This window comes from Ostrea edulis, chromosome 10 (assembly GCF_947568905.1).
Source record: "Ostrea edulis chromosome 10, xbOstEdul1.1, whole genome shotgun sequence".
Lineage (NCBI taxonomy): Eukaryota > Metazoa > Mollusca > Bivalvia > Ostreida > Ostreidae > Ostrea > Ostrea edulis.
In genome coordinates, this window is record NC_079173.1 from 4,908,313 (window position 1) to 4,924,364 (window position 16,052).

General features: G+C 36.9%; 1 protein-coding gene across 1 annotated transcript in view; it reads right to left on the reverse strand.

Annotated features, from left to right (window-relative positions):
- LOC125666590 (calpain-9-like) overlaps nucleotides 1-14,250 on the reverse strand; it is a 35,051-nt gene extending 20,801 nt beyond the window's left edge. Inside the window, exons 1-3 of the mRNA XM_048899782.2 lie at nucleotides 14,050-14,250; nucleotides 8,354-8,546; nucleotides 383-827 (exon numbers count right to left, since the gene is read on the reverse strand). Coding sequence (XP_048755739.2) covers nucleotides 383-827; nucleotides 8,354-8,536 — 628 coding nt within the window. The 5' untranslated portion in view covers nucleotides 8,537-8,546; nucleotides 14,050-14,250. The remainder of the gene's footprint in view (nucleotides 1-382; nucleotides 828-8,353; nucleotides 8,547-14,049) is intronic.
- Nucleotides 14,251-16,052: the final 1,802 nt, after the last annotated feature.

Here is a 16,052-nt window from a genome sequence, read left to right on the forward strand (position 1 = left end):
ATGCATTACAACAATATGTTAGAATATCAGAAGAAAGACGAAGTATAGACTGTTTAACTATGCATTTCAATCACTTACCGTTATCCCCTATCATGAAAAGAAAATGAAGAATATACAGCATAGTGAAATATCATGTGATATTATCATAGTGCTCTGCGAAAACTTCATTTGCCAGACATCAAACTTTAAAGTTTTGTTCGTTTGATAATCGATCTTGATTATTGTAAATAACTGTTACATGCGCATGGCTATTTTTAGACCAATGACACTGCCTCATGGTGGCCCCCAAAATGACAAATTACAGCAAAGTTGATTTTGCATGAACGTTATTCAATTCCTCATTGGATTTTCAGGCATAGCTGTAGATAGTTAGGACACTTACCTGGGCTGTGGTACCTTTCAGGTACCATTTCCTGACTGACCACCACTAAGTCCACCCCTGTCCTCCGGCCGCGCTCTTCCGGTTCATTTTCCTCACTCTCCACAGCCCCCGCCAGATCAGTTGTGGAACCACCACTGGGAGGGGGAATAACTTCTTTCTGCTCTGCTGGCGGCGGAGGGGGGGTGACTTCCTCCTCTTTCTGCTCTGCTGGCGGCGGAGGGGGGATGACTTCCTCCTCTTTCTGTTCTGCTGGCGGCGGAGGGGGGATGATTTCCTCTTCTTTCTGTTCTGCTGGCGGCGGGGGTGGAATGACCTCTTCCTCTTTCTTTTCAGGCGGCAGAACAACAGGTGGTGGCTGGGTGTCTTCCTTCTTTTGAGTTTGCTCTTCTTGTTTAGAATTATTGGGATTAGCTATGGGTGGTGGTGGTGTCAGACGATTAGCATCCTGTTAAAATACAAATGAAAATGAAGTGAGAAACAAATCTCTCTCCATATATGTATTAAATCACAGAAAGATCACTTTATCTTATTTTGATACCCACTTCCGCCCCCACCCGGGGTTTAACTCATGGAACCAAATCTCCTAGCAGCATGTCACCCGCGAGCTATTGACCGCTCGACTGATCTAAACAAGTTCAAAAACTTGTTTTCGATGACGATGGAATTCTCGCCACGCTTTCAAACGCTACACGGTCATTGAGAATGAAAATGGGATACAGTTATTTAACGTGAATCACACCAGTTAGACATTGTATTTAAAATGTTTTATATAAAGCAGGTAGGGGCGGAAGTTGGTATCCAAATAAGATAAAGTGAATTTTTCTGTGCTTTATATTAAATATTTCTTCAATTGGGCATTTGTGTTTATTATAGAGTTTATTGGTATTTTAGTGCTTTACGCCAAGAATCACACACCTCTTAGTGTCTAGAACAGGACAGGTCTTAATGTCTAGAACAGGAAAGTTCTATATGTATAGAACAGGACATCTCTTAATGCTTATAACAGAACAAGTCTTAATGTCTAGAACAGACCTCTCTTAATGTTTAGAACAGGACAATTCTTAATGTCTAGAACAGGACAAGTCTTAATGTCTAGAAGAGGACAACTCTTAATGTCTAGAACAGGACAAGTCTTAATGTCTAGAGCGGGACAAGTCTTAATGTCTAGAACAGGACATCGCTTAATGTCTAGAACAGGACATCTCTTAATGTCTAGAACAGTACATCTCTTAATGTCTAGAACAGTCCATTTCTTAATGTCTAGAACAGGACAAGTCTTAATGTCTAGAACTGGATCTCTCTTAATATCTAGAACAGGAAAAGTCTTAATGTCTAGAACAGTGCAGTTCTTAATGTCTAGAACATGACAAGTCTTAATGTCTAAAACAGTACATATCTTAATGCCCAGAACAGTACATCTCTTAATATCTAGAACAAGACATCTCTTAATGTCTAGAACAGGACATCTCATAATGTCTAGAATAGTATATCTCTTAATGTCTAGAACAGGACAAGTCTTAATGTCTAGAACAGGACAGGTCCTAATATCTAGATCAGGACAAGTCTTAATATCTAGAACAGAACAAGTCTTAATATCTAGAACATAGCAAGTCTTAATGTCTAGAACAGGGCAGGTCTTAATGTTTAGAACAGGACATCTCTTAATGTCTAGATTAGGGCATCTCTTAATGTATAGAACAGGACAACTCTTGATGTCTAGAACAGGACAACTCTTGATGTCTAGAACAGGAGAAGTCTTAATGTCTAGAACAGTACATCTCTTAATGTCCAGAACAGGACAAGTCTTAATGTCTAGAACAGGACAAGTCTTAATGTCTAGAACAGAACAAATCTTAATGTCTAGAACAGGACAAGTCTTAATGTCTAGAACAGGACAAATCTTAATGTATAGAACAGGACATCTCTTAATGTCTAGAACAGTACATCTCTTAATGTCTAGAACAGTACATCTCTTAATGTCCAGAACAGGAGAAGTCTTAATGTATAGAACAGGACATCTCTTAATGTCCAGAACAGGACAAGTCTTAATGTCTAGAACAGGACAACTCTTAATGTCTAGAACAGGACAAGTCTTAATGTCTAGAACGGGACAAGTCTTAATGTCTAGAACAGGACATCGCTTAATGTCTAGAACAGGGCATCTCTTAATGTCTAGAACAGTACATCTCTTAATGTCTAGAACAGTCCATTTCTTAATGTCTAGAACAGGACAAGTCTTAATGTCTAGAACTGGATCTCTCTTAATATCTAGAGCAGGAAAAGTCTTAATGTCTAGAACAGGGCAGTTCTTAATGTCTAGAACATGACAAGTCTTAATGTCTAAAACAGTACATATCTTAATGCCCAGAACAGTACATCTCTTAATGTCTAGAACAAGACATCTCTTAATGTCTAGAACAGGACATCTTATAATGTCTAGAACAGTATATCTCTTAATGTCTAGAACAGGACAGGTCCTAATATCTAGATCAGGACAAGTCTTAATATCTAGAACAGAACAAGTCTTAATATCTAGAACATAACAAGTCTTAGTGTCTAGAACAGAACAGGTCTTAATGTCTAGAACAGGAAAGTTCTATATGTATAGAACAGGACATCTCTTAATGTTTATAACAGGACAAGTCTTAATGTCTAGAACAGACCTCTCTTAATGTTTAGAACAGGACAATTCTTAATGTCTAGAACAGGACAAGTCTTAATGTCTAGAAGAGGACAACTCTTAATGTCTAGAACAGGACAAGTCTTAATGTCTAGAACGGGACAAGTCTTAATGTCTAGAACAGGACATCGCTTAATGTCTAGAACAGGACATCTCTTAATGTCTAGATTAGGGCATCTCTTAATGTATAGAACAGGACAACTCTTGATGTCTAGAACAGGAGAAGTCTTAATGTCTAGAACAGTACATCTCTTAATGTCCAGAACAGGACAAGTCTTAATGTCTAGAACAGGACAAGTCTTAATGTCTAGAACAGAACAAATCTTAATGTCTAGAACAGGACAAGTCTTAATGTCTAGAACAGGACAAATCTTAATGTATAGAACAGGACAAGTCTTAATGTCTAGAACAGGACAAATCTTAATGTCTAGAACAGGACAAGTCTTAATGTCTAGAACAGGACAAATCTTAATGTATAGAACAGGACATCTCTTAATGTCTAGAACAGGACAAGTCTTAATGTCTAGAACAGAATAAATCTTAATGTCTAGAACAGGACAAGTCTTAATGTCTAGAACAGGACAAATCTTAATGTCTAGAACAGGACAAGTCTTAATGTCTAGAACAGGACAACTCTTAATGTCTAGAACAGGACAAGTCTTAATGTCTAGAACGGGACAAGTCTTAATGTCTAGAACAGGACATCGCTTAATGTCTAGAACAGGACATCTCTTAATGTCTAGAACAGTACATCTCTTAATGTCTAGAACAGTCCATTTCTTAATGTCTAGAACAGGACAAGTCTTAATGTCTAGAACTGGATCTCTCTTAATATCTAGAGCAAGAAAAGTCTTAATGTCTAGAACAGGGCAGTTCTTAATGTCTAGAACATGACAAGTCTTAATGTCTAAAACAGTACATATCTTAATGCCCAGAACAGTATATCTCTTAATGTCTAGAACAAGACATCTCTTAATGTCTAGAACAGGACATCTTATAATGTCTAGAACAGTATATCTCTTAATGTCTAGAACAGGACAGGTCCTAATATCTAGATCAGGACAAGTCTTAATGTCTAGAACAGAACAAATCTTAATGTCTAGAACAGGACAAGTCTTAATGTCTAGAACAGAACAAATCTTAATGTCTAGAACAGGACAAGTCTTAATGTCTAGAACAGGACAAATCTTAATGTCTAGAACAGGACAAGTCTTAATGTCTAGAACAGGACAAATCTTAATGTATAGAACAGGACATCTCTTAATGTCCAGAACAGGACAAGTCTTAATGTCTAGAACAGAACAAATCTTAATGTCTAGAACAGGACAAGTCTTAATGTCTAGAACAGGACAAATCTTAATGTCTAGAACAGGACAAGTCTTAATGTCTAGAACAGGACAAATCTTAATGTATAGAACAGGACATCTCTTAATGTCTAGAACAGTACATCTCTTAATGTATAGAACAGGACATCTCTTAATGTCTAGAACAGTACATCTCTTAATGTCCAGAACAGGACAACTCTTAATGTCTAGAACAGGACAAGTCTTAATGTCTAGAACAGAACAAATCTTAATGTCTAGAACAGGACAAGTCTTAATGTCTAGAACAGGACAAGTCTTAATGTCTAGAACAGGACAAGTCTTAATGTCTAGAACAGGACAAGTCTTAATGTATAGAACATGACATCTCTTAATGTCTAGAACAGTACATCTCTTAATGTCCAGAACAGGACAAGTCTTAATGTCTAGAACAGGACAAGTCTTAATGTCTAGAACAGGACAAGTCTTAATGTATAGAACAGGACATCTCTTAATGTCCAGAATAGGACAAGTCTTAATGTCTAGAACAGGACAAGTTTTAATGTCTAGAACAGAACAAATCTTAATGTCTAGAACAGGACAAGTCTTAATATTTAGAACAGAACAAGTCTTAATGTCTAGAACAGGACAAGTCTTAATGTCTAGAACAGGACATCTCTTAATGTCCAGAACAGGACAAGTCTTAATGTCTAGAACAGGACAACTCTTAATGTCTAGAACAGGACAAGTCTTAATGTCTAGAACGGGACAAGTCTTAATGTCTAGAACAGGACGTCGCTTAATGTCTAGAACAGGACATCTCTTAATGTCTAGAACAGTACATCTCTTAATGTCTAGAACAGTCCATTTCTTAATGTCTAGAACAGGACAACTCTTAATGTCTAGAACTGGATCTCTCTTAATATCTAGAACAGGAAAAGTCTTAATGTCTAGAACAGGGCAGTTCTTAATGTCTAGAACATGACAAGTCTTAATGTCTAAAACAGTACATAGCTTAATGCCCAGAACAGTACATCTCTTAATGTCTAGAACAAGACATTTCTTAATGTCTAGAACAGGACATCTTATAATGTCTAGAACAGTATATCTCTTAATGTCTAGAACAGGACAAGTCTTAATGTCTAGAACAGGACAAGTCCTAATATCTAGATCAGGACAAGTCTTAATATCTAGAACAGAACAAGTCTTAATATCTAGAACATAACAAGTCTTAGTGTCTAGAACAGGACAGGTCTTAATGTCTAGAACAGGAAAGTTCTATATGTATAGAACAGGACATCTCTTAATGTTTATAACAGGACAAGTCTTAATGTCTAGAACAGACCTCTCTTAATGTTTAGAACAGGACAATTCTTAATGTCTAGAACAGGACAAGTCTTAATGTCTAGAAGAGGACAACTCTTAATGTCTAGAACAGGACAAGTCTTAATGTCTAGAACGGGACAAGTCTTAATGTCTAGAACAGGACATCGCTTAATGTCTAGAACAGGACATCTCTTAATGTCTAGAACAGTACATCTCTTAATGTCTAGAACAGTCCATTTCTTAATGTCTAGAACAGGACAAGTCTTAATGTCTAGAACTGGATCTCTCTTAATATCTAGAACAGGAAAAGTCTTAATGTCTAGAACAGAACAGTTCTTAATGTCTAAAACATGACAAGTCTTAATGTATAAAACAGTACATATCTTAATGCCCAGAACAGTACATCTCTTAATGTCTAGAACAGTACATCTCTTAATGTCCAGAACAGGACAAGTCTTAATGTCTAGAACAGGACAAGTCTTAATGTCTAGAACAGAACAAATCTTAATGTTTAGAACAGGACAAGTCTTAATGTCTACAACAGTACAAGTCTTAATGTATAGAACAGGACATCTCTTAATGTCCAGAACAGGACAAGTCTTAATGTCTAGAACAGAACAAATCTTAATGTCTAGAACAGGACAAGTCTTAATGTCTAGAACAGGACAAGTCTTAATGTCTAGAACAGGACAAATCTTAATGTATAGAATAGGACATATCTTAATGTCTAGAACAGTACATCTCTTAATGTCCAGAACAGGACAAGTCTTAATGTCTAGAACAGGACAAGTCTTAATGTCTAGAACAGAACAAATATTAATGTCTAGAACAGGACAAGTCTTAATGTCTAGAACAGTACAAGTCTTAATGTATAGAACATGACATCTCTTAATGTCTAGAACAGTACATCTCTTAATGTCCAGAACAGGACAAGTCTTAATGTCTAGAACAGGACAAGTCTTAATGTCTAGAACAGAACAAATCTTAATGTCTAGAACAGGACAAGTCTTGATATTTAGAACAGAACAAGTCTTAATGTTTAGAACAGGACAAGTCTTAATGTATAGAACAGGACATCTATTAATGTTTAGAACAGACATCTCTTAATGTCTAGAACAGGGCATCTCTTAATGTCTAGAACAGGACAAGTCTTAATATATGGAACATGACAAGTCTTAATGTTTAGAACAGGACAAGTCTTAATGTCTAGAACAGAACAAGTCTTAATGTCTAGAACAGGATAAGTCTTAATGTCCAGAACAGAACATCTCTTAATGTCTAGAACAAGACATCTCTTAATGCCCAGAAGAGTACATCTCTTAATGTCTAGAACAAGACATCTCTTAATGTCTAGAACAGGATATATCATAATGTCTAGAACAGGACAGGTCTTAATGTCTAGAACAGGACAAGGCTTAATGTCTAGAACAGAACGAGTCTTAATGTCTAGAACAGGGCAGTTCTAAATGTCTAGACATGACAAATCTTAATGTCTATAACTGGACATCTCTAAATGTCTAGAACAGGATATCTCTTAATGTCTAGAACAGAGCATCTCTTAATGTCTAGAACTGGACATTTCTTAATGTCTTGAACGGGACAACTCTTAATGTCTAGAATAGGACAAGTCTTAATGTCTAGAACAGACCTCTCTTGATGTCTAGAACAGGACAACTCTTAATGTCTAGAACAGGACAAGTCCTAATGTCTAGAACAGGACAGGTCTTAATGAGTAGAACAGGACAAGTCTTAATGTATATAACAGAACAAGTCTTAATGTCTAGAACAGGACAAGTCTTAATGTCTAGAACAGTACATCTCTTAATGTCTAGAACAAGACAAGTCTTAATGTCTAGAACAGGACAGGTCTTAATGAGTAGAACAAGACAAGTCTTAATGTACATAACAGGACAAGTCTTAATGTCTAGAACAGGACAAGTCTTAATGTCTAGAACAGGACAGGTCTTAATGTCTAGAACAGGACAAGTCTTATTATTATATGATTGAATAATTCCTAGCTCTCTAATTGGCTGAGATCTAACAATGTAGAAATCATACTACGTTATGTTTACCTGCACGTGACCTTCCAGGTGAACATAAGGAATTATTTTTGCCGTCCAATGAAATTCCGCGTTTCTCACTGGATTCGACTAAGATATACAATTAAAGCAAAGAACAATCTTGAAGGGTTTTTTAATCATTTAATCATATAATAAAACAATTATTGCTGTTTTTGAGGTCAATGCGATGATTTAGCCACCTTCGAAGTACAATATTCACCGAGCCCGAATAGTGTGTTATTGATTTGAGATGTATGTCCCTTTCATTATGCAGTTGATATATTTCCTATGTTGATTTAGAAATATCTGAAAATAGGGGGGGGGGGGGGGGGGAGGAGGGGGGGGGGGGTTAATGGTGGATGTGAGAACTCCCCCCCCCCCAACCCAACCCCCCCCCCCCCGGTCAACATTATTTTTGTGGGCCAGTGTATCAATAGACGTACATGTAATATATTGGTCTAAAGTTACACTAAGTACATGTACTACGTGTAGTTTCAGACAAGCAGAGAGAAAGTCTGTTTATAGTCAAAAGTAAATACGACATTATAGTTGGATGTCCGTTAAAAGTAATGGATATATTTCTATTTATAGATTGTGCCCTTGCCTCGTCCTCAGTGTCGGTGTGATACAAGTCCTCATCTGTCGGCGCTAGCGGTGGTCCGCCATTCTTCTGCTGCTGTTGCTGTGGTTTCTTGTCTTCGTGTTTTTGGTGGTAATTACCCAGCATGCTGTACTGGCCGTATTCCGCACCCGTCCGTTTGGGCTCCGAGGACGTGGCACAACCCATGGTTGTAGGTCTGAAGAAGAGAAGCAATCTATGGGCTTTAGAGGGGCATGGGCACGATTTGAGATGAAAATTTTCAAATTTTATTTTTCCATTTTTAATTTTTAGAAACTAGGGTATTTCTAATGGTCAGCAAACATTTGAATATCAATATTGTCGATATACATGGGAGATACAGATCTCACAATTCTTTGTTATGTAAACAAGGCCCGTGCCATATTTCTGTTAACATGGGTTAAATATACTGGTAAAGATTCGCTTAAAGTATGTTTTCTTTTTCAATTTACAAGTCAATTCTGATTACAATTAAACAGTTTTTAATGTTTGGCACATCTAATTTTGTTTTGAACATGCTATTTTCTATCAAGCAATCTATATGTAAACAAAAGCATGGCAGAAACCTTGTTTACATAACAAAAAATTATGAGTGCTGTATCTCACTTGTAACTCAACAACTGATATTCAAATTTTGGTTGACCATTAGAAATACTTTAGTTAAGCATTGTAAACAATAAAAATGGAGAGAAAAAATTTGAAAATTTTCATCTAAAATTGTGTAGATCTACATGCCCCTTTCAATAATTCAAACGGACACATTTTTTCAGTAATTTGTGTTGCTTTTTTCAGTACAAATGTTCATATGATACCAACATCATCAAATATTAATTATGAAAATATCAGCCTATAGAATGCATGATTATTCATCCCTTCCCCTCCCACGTAGGCCTAGTGCAATGATATTTTTTTGGTGGGAAATGCCATCATCCAATACAACCTCAGGAGACTGAAAATGACACCCTGTGTGTAACGCAGTGCGCATGTGTAATAATAGAGAATGATAGACAAAGTACAATTTCCTGATTTTTCTTTAAACAGACGCAGTTTCCAGGCTTCTGAAACCTGAGCCATTTCTCCCTGCTTAAATTGCATGACTCCATATTGACTGTTGAAAACAATATGCCGTGTTCAAGTCTCGATTTTATTTCATTATAGAATTCACGTGGGCCGTTTAAGTAGGTAGATACTAAACTTGAATTTAAACACGCGATTTGATTTTTCCTCGGACAGCTCATTTACAATATCATGTTCAATACCATATTATATCTTTGCTATGTCATAATGGTGATGACACACACAAATTAAAAACAGTAAATAACACCAAGAATAAGGGCATTTTATTGTTTGAGAGGATATGCTTTTTCTTTGCATTAAAACAAAATGAAAACAAGAAATTACATTTTGCATATTATGAATTGCCTAAAACAATAGAAAGAAAATTATTACACGTAAATCCTTCAGGTAGATGTTATGTACGTAGTTTTTCATATTATCTTTTAAGGCGGTACATGTATGCTACACCAGAGAAATTTGATATGGATGAAAAGTGGAGGATATGTACAACAATATTTTGAAAACTTATTAAAATTTACTTTATTTAGTAAAAAAAAAAATATGCAGTTTTAGTACAAAATAATCTGGAAAAAAAAAAAACCCTGCTAGAGTCGAACCCACGTCGAGCTGCAGTTCAGCAGTCGACGTGCTAACTTACTGAGCTACTCAGCTAGGCGATGAATTTTGAAATGAATAGACGAATATTGCTGATATTTATATTTTCATCCATGTTTTAAAAGGAAGTGAGCCATTATGACGACGTAGAGTACCTCCTTAAGATCTATATGAGGAATAAATACATAGGCGGTTTGCATTATAGAAATCTATGTACACAGTGGAAGTACAAGTTTAATTTTAATTCATATTTTGTGCATACGATATGATATTAAGGAAGAATGTATAATGCATAAACTGCTAAACTTTTATTTAAATGATTGAGGTTTTAACCAATAATAGAAATAATAGTAATAATAATGATGATGATAGCAATAATAATAATTATTATTATTATATATTATTATTATTATTATGAATAAATATATAAAACTGGACGGAAAAACACATCAAATCGTGAAGCATTTTCATTTGTTACTATAAAAATATTTCAACCAGTCCAGAATCGCTTTATAATAATCGTCCATCCCTAACAAGAAAATTTCTGTCCCTTTTTTCGGTTGATGCATGTGTTTGTTTGATCATTCGAAAAAAAAATAATCAAAATTATATCCCATACAATGAGTTAGCTGAATGACTATAGGCCTATTTCTAATCAGCATACTACTTTAAAAAAAATTCTCAGATGTCTTATAATTTCTCGTTCAACAGAAAACATAATCCTTATGGCAAACGAAGTTACGCCATTGTAGGAAAGAAGAAAAAAATTCTGAAAAATGTAAACAGAAAATATGCTTTTGCAGCCATTAATATTATTTATGCCCTCTATATGATAAATCTAGAAGTTAAAACATGTTTCCCGCAGCTAGTTATTTTTCATCTCAACAAACAAGTAATTATTGTAGTTGTAAAATTGTCATTTATTAATGACAAGAAGATATCAAGATAAACAATTAGGGAGATCCTACTTTCTTATCAAATTGTACATAGACTTGGTTTAGGATCTCCCAAAGTTACATGTTAAGATATAGTGTGAAAATTATAATCACTATGATGAAAAATAAGGTGGCAACAAACAATAGGCCACAACTATAGTCAAATGACTATATATACAGCAGGATGGTAGAAGGGGTGGCGGTGGGTATCTTTTCTTATGATTCGCTGAAAACAAGTCGAACGTCTAACGACAATAACAATATACTGATAACGTCATCCAGTAATTTATGACGTCAAGAGATAATCTAACGTCACATATGTACTAGTGCATTGTTACGTCACAAGCCAGCAAAATAATGCACCGGTGTAATGTTACATATAAATGCATAAAACATATTATTTACAATAATATCACTATATTCCCTGATGTCTTTAGGTCAAATTTACGCATCGTGGTAAAAACAAATTAACTAAATTGTGATTGTAACATAAAGATATTCCTATTTCATGGGAAAGCAGGTTCTTTGACTGTTATGTGAGGACTAACACAGCTACAAAGGGAAATAATTATAGGTTATTATATACTTTCAATTTCATCTCTTCTTTTTTCTTTAAAAGTTTGCGGGCATATATCACACGATATATGCCCAGAAACATTCCAGCCCGCAAACATTACGTCACAATCAATAAACAAGCAAATTACTACATCGTTAATTTTCAAATTTTTCGTGTTTTTCATCTTTTACTCAGTTAAACCAATAAAGAAATTGTAAAAAATAAGTTATTGTTAGTTTCTAAATGAAATTGAAAGTATATAATAAAAAGGTTATAGACTTTGTATGGGAAATATGACGACCTCGTTTTTTGTCGCGAACGGACCTCGCAAGCTCGGTCCGTCTACGCGCCAAAAAACTCGGTCGTCATATTTTCCATACAAAGTCTATAACCTTTTTATTATATACTTTCAATTTCATTTAGAAACTAACAATAATTTTATTTTTAACAATAACTTTATCGGTTTAACTGAGTAAAAGATGAAAAATTTGAAAATTAACGGCGTAGAAATTTGATTGTGACGTAATGTTTGCGGGCCGGAATGTTTCCGGGCATATATCGTGTGATATATGCCCGCAAACTTTTAAAGAAAAAAGAAGAGATGAAATTGAAAGTATATAATAATGATTAGTATATCGGAGAACCCATTCATACAGAAATTAACACCCCCTTCCTGAGTTCCTTGTTTTCATATCCCTTGTTTACGCAAACTAGACAGTTTATAAATTGATTTAATTAAGCAGGTCAAAACCATAAAATCTGTCACAGTTCATACGAAGACTTTGTTACTTCAAAAGAGGCAATACCCCTATATCGACAATATACATATAGTCATACTCTTGTCGTATTTAAAATTCCTCTCAACTCGACAATACACACAGTATCTATAAAAAAAAAAAATGAATTTGATCTTTAGAGAAAACATGTTTCACGGTAGAAAAATCATAAAACTGTCAAACACGTCGCTCTCTTAACGATTGACTGCGCTTCATATATTACAGTAAATATGTTATCGATTTCAGAAGATCGATAAATCAATTCACAAATGTTATTTTGGTAATGGTACAAGAATCAAACTAAATTCAACCCCCAGGAAACAGGACAAACCCACGCTTCTTTTTTCATTTTTGGTTTGCTTTTTGTAGACCTGCTTATAAAACCGAACTTTTTTTCGTATATTGTACCCAGCGTATTGACATAGTTTGGGTCATAAAGTTTCTATTGGAAGCGCCAGCGATTTTATTCATGTTATATAATGCACTTGGCAAACTAACAGTAATTAATGCAGTGCTAGCTGTCGTGTTCAGTGCAATCGATCACGTGTCAGGGATTTGAAAAAAAAAAAAGAAGAAGAACGAAGTCGATCAATAAATATACAAACTCTCAATTAGAAATCTACTGAACTTGAAAGCGTTTAGAAAATCTACCCTTTAATAGAAACACAATTCAGACACAACGTATCTTATGCCTTTTGGTGCTGATTTTTGGTGCTGATTTTTATGATAGGCACAGGGACTTATGTTTATCGGGTGATAAATTTTTTCCGAGACTAATGCTTTTTTAAAACAACATATTTGCCCGAATTTAGTTATATATCAGCAGCTTAAAACTCCCACGAGATAATAACATGTAGAACCAATTCCGATAAAGTTTTGAGAGGTAGAAGCTTTAAGGCTATTTAAAATTTCTGTATTAAAAAAAATGAAAAACATAGAAATTTTTTTTAAAAGAGAAATTATTTGAAGAATGTGCAGTGCGTAATTGCATGCAGTGAATTTTCCCTCATCGTCGGATACCCACAGATGATTTCGACTTCTACTCATCACTATGGGATCAGCCGTGGGTATCGGACGATGGTTGTCCTTATGAAGTCACCCTTGTCATTGATTAAATCTGTACAGATCTAATTAGACTCTCGGTGTAAAACGTACAAATGTGACAGATAAACCACATACTGGTCAACGTGTTGTAGGAAGTTTTGAAAAATAAACTCATCATTTTCGGATATAGGTTCCAACAATGCCTGTCTTATAAATTTTATTTTGAGCAGTCTCTCTCTCTCTCTCTCTCTCTCTCTCTCTCTCTCTCTCTCTCTCTTGGGGCTTGAGTGACGTACAGTGAGTGTGAAGAAAAAATAAATTATAAACGTCAATATGTACATGTACACATACATTTCGCAACCTGCTCTAATTGTTTTAATTTGGCAAAAATGATTGGAGAAGAGATTGCCAGTAAGTAATCTGGGTGGTCTCAAAGCTGCTAGCTGTTAGTCTGTACGATAATATAATCCTGTTAATTTACAACACGTAATATTTCTGTTAAATAGGTTACTGTGTTAATTATAAGTGATAACAACAACCCGTATTCATCACATTGTACATAACTAGTAATGAATCCATGCTCTATTACTAAACTATATAATAGACCAAACACCGAACTCCTATCTGCACGCATAAACAGCTACACGTTATTTGTAAATACCCCGGCCCCCCTTTCTCCCTTTCTGTAGTATAAATTACCTGTAGTACGTCCAACGTATACAAAATCCTGGTACTCTGCGCACAGTATTCCCCCGCTCTCTCTTTTTTAGAAACAGTACACTTAGAAATTAGTCGAACGGAAATCAGGAAAAAAGATCACGGGTCAACCGTCTTTCATTACCGCGAAAGCCGATACACACGCGCAGCATGGCAACATGTAAACATAAACAATTAACGAACTAAGAACGGTAACTCGCAGATTTTGCCGTACGTTTGTCTCCACCGTGGTATATGTATATGTTTACCCGGTGTAGGAAGACCTTGTAAACTTTATAATCAACTGAAGTGCAATATTTGGTGTAGTGTAGTACATGTTTGTTCAATATGGACGTACAGCAGCCCAGGAGATCCTCATTAGAGAATCGAGTTAATGATTCTAATGCAAATAAATTACGAGATAAATAAAAACTAGAATTTAAGATTTTTAAATGTATATCAATGTGTATTTACAAATAACAGCATGTCTGAAATAAATACCAGGTCATGAATGCTCCACATATTTGCTGATTGTTTGGCGCCGATCTTGTTTTTCATGATTGTAAGATCTCAATCGTTTGTATTAAATTTTATTCTTTAAAAATTTTAAACTGTTTATCATAAACATGTACACATTATACTTTACAACTACATGTAACGGGCAGCCTCAACCATCACCCACGGAACGGACGGGCGTCAACCATCACCCACAGAACGGACGGGCGTCAACCATCACCCACAGAACGGACAGCGTCAACCATCACCCACAGAACGGGCAGCGTCAACCATCACCCACGGAACGGGCAGCCTCAACCATCACCCACGGAACGGACGGGCGTCAACCATCACCCACAGAACGGACGGGCGTCAACCATCACCCACAGAAGAAAGGGCAGCGTCAACCATCACCCACGGAACGGACGGGCGTCAACCATCACCCACGGAACGGACGGGCGTCAACCATCACCCACAGAACGGACGGGCGTCAACCATCACCCACGGAACGGGAGGGCGTCAACCATCCACAGAACGGGCGGGCGTCAACCATCACCCACAGAACGGACGGGCGTCAACCATCACCCACGGAACGGGAGGGCGTCAACCATCACCCACAGAACGGGCGGGCGTCAACCATCACCCACAGAAGAACGGGCGGGCGTCAACCATCACCCACGGAACGGGCAGCGTCAACCATCACCCACGGAACGGGCAGCGTCAACCATCACCCACGGAACGGACGGGCGTCAACCATCACCCACAGAACGGACGGGCGTCAACCATCACCCACAGAACGGACGGGCGTCAACCATCACCCACAGAACGGACGGGCGTCAACCATCACCCACAGAACGGGAGGGCGTCAACCATCACCCACAGAACGGGCGGGCGTCAACCATCACCCACAGAACGGACGGGCGTCAACCATCACCCACAGAAGAACGGGCGGGCGTCAACCATCACCCACAGAACGGGCGGGCGTCAACCATCACCCACGGAAGAACGGGCGGGCGTCAACCATCACCCACAGAAGAACGGGCGGGCGTCAACCATCACCCACGGAACGGGCGGGCGTCAACCATCACCCACGGAACGGGGAGGGGGGGTCAACCATCACAATATTTCGGTACATTTATCAACACATACCCTGTACAAGGTGTACACTTTTGCACTTGATGACAGAAAGGTGCACGTGTACACTTCGTGGTCGGTGTGGACAAATCAAGTGTGCTGTGCTGATAGGCCTTGTCAAATTCATCAAAATAGTAATCTCCATATTCATATGAAATTGCTTTTCTGTTTTGTTCATTCATTGTGTTCAACATTGTTTATATCCAGTGCCACGATCATATTCAAGCATTTTTGCCCCCTCCCTTTTTTTATTTCATTCTATAATTTTTGTTTTAGCATTACTGCATTTAATATTTTCGTTCTGTTTACAATTTTTACCTCTATATGTAAGGTGTAATAATTTTATTATCATCATTTTTATTTTCAAACAGTTTGGG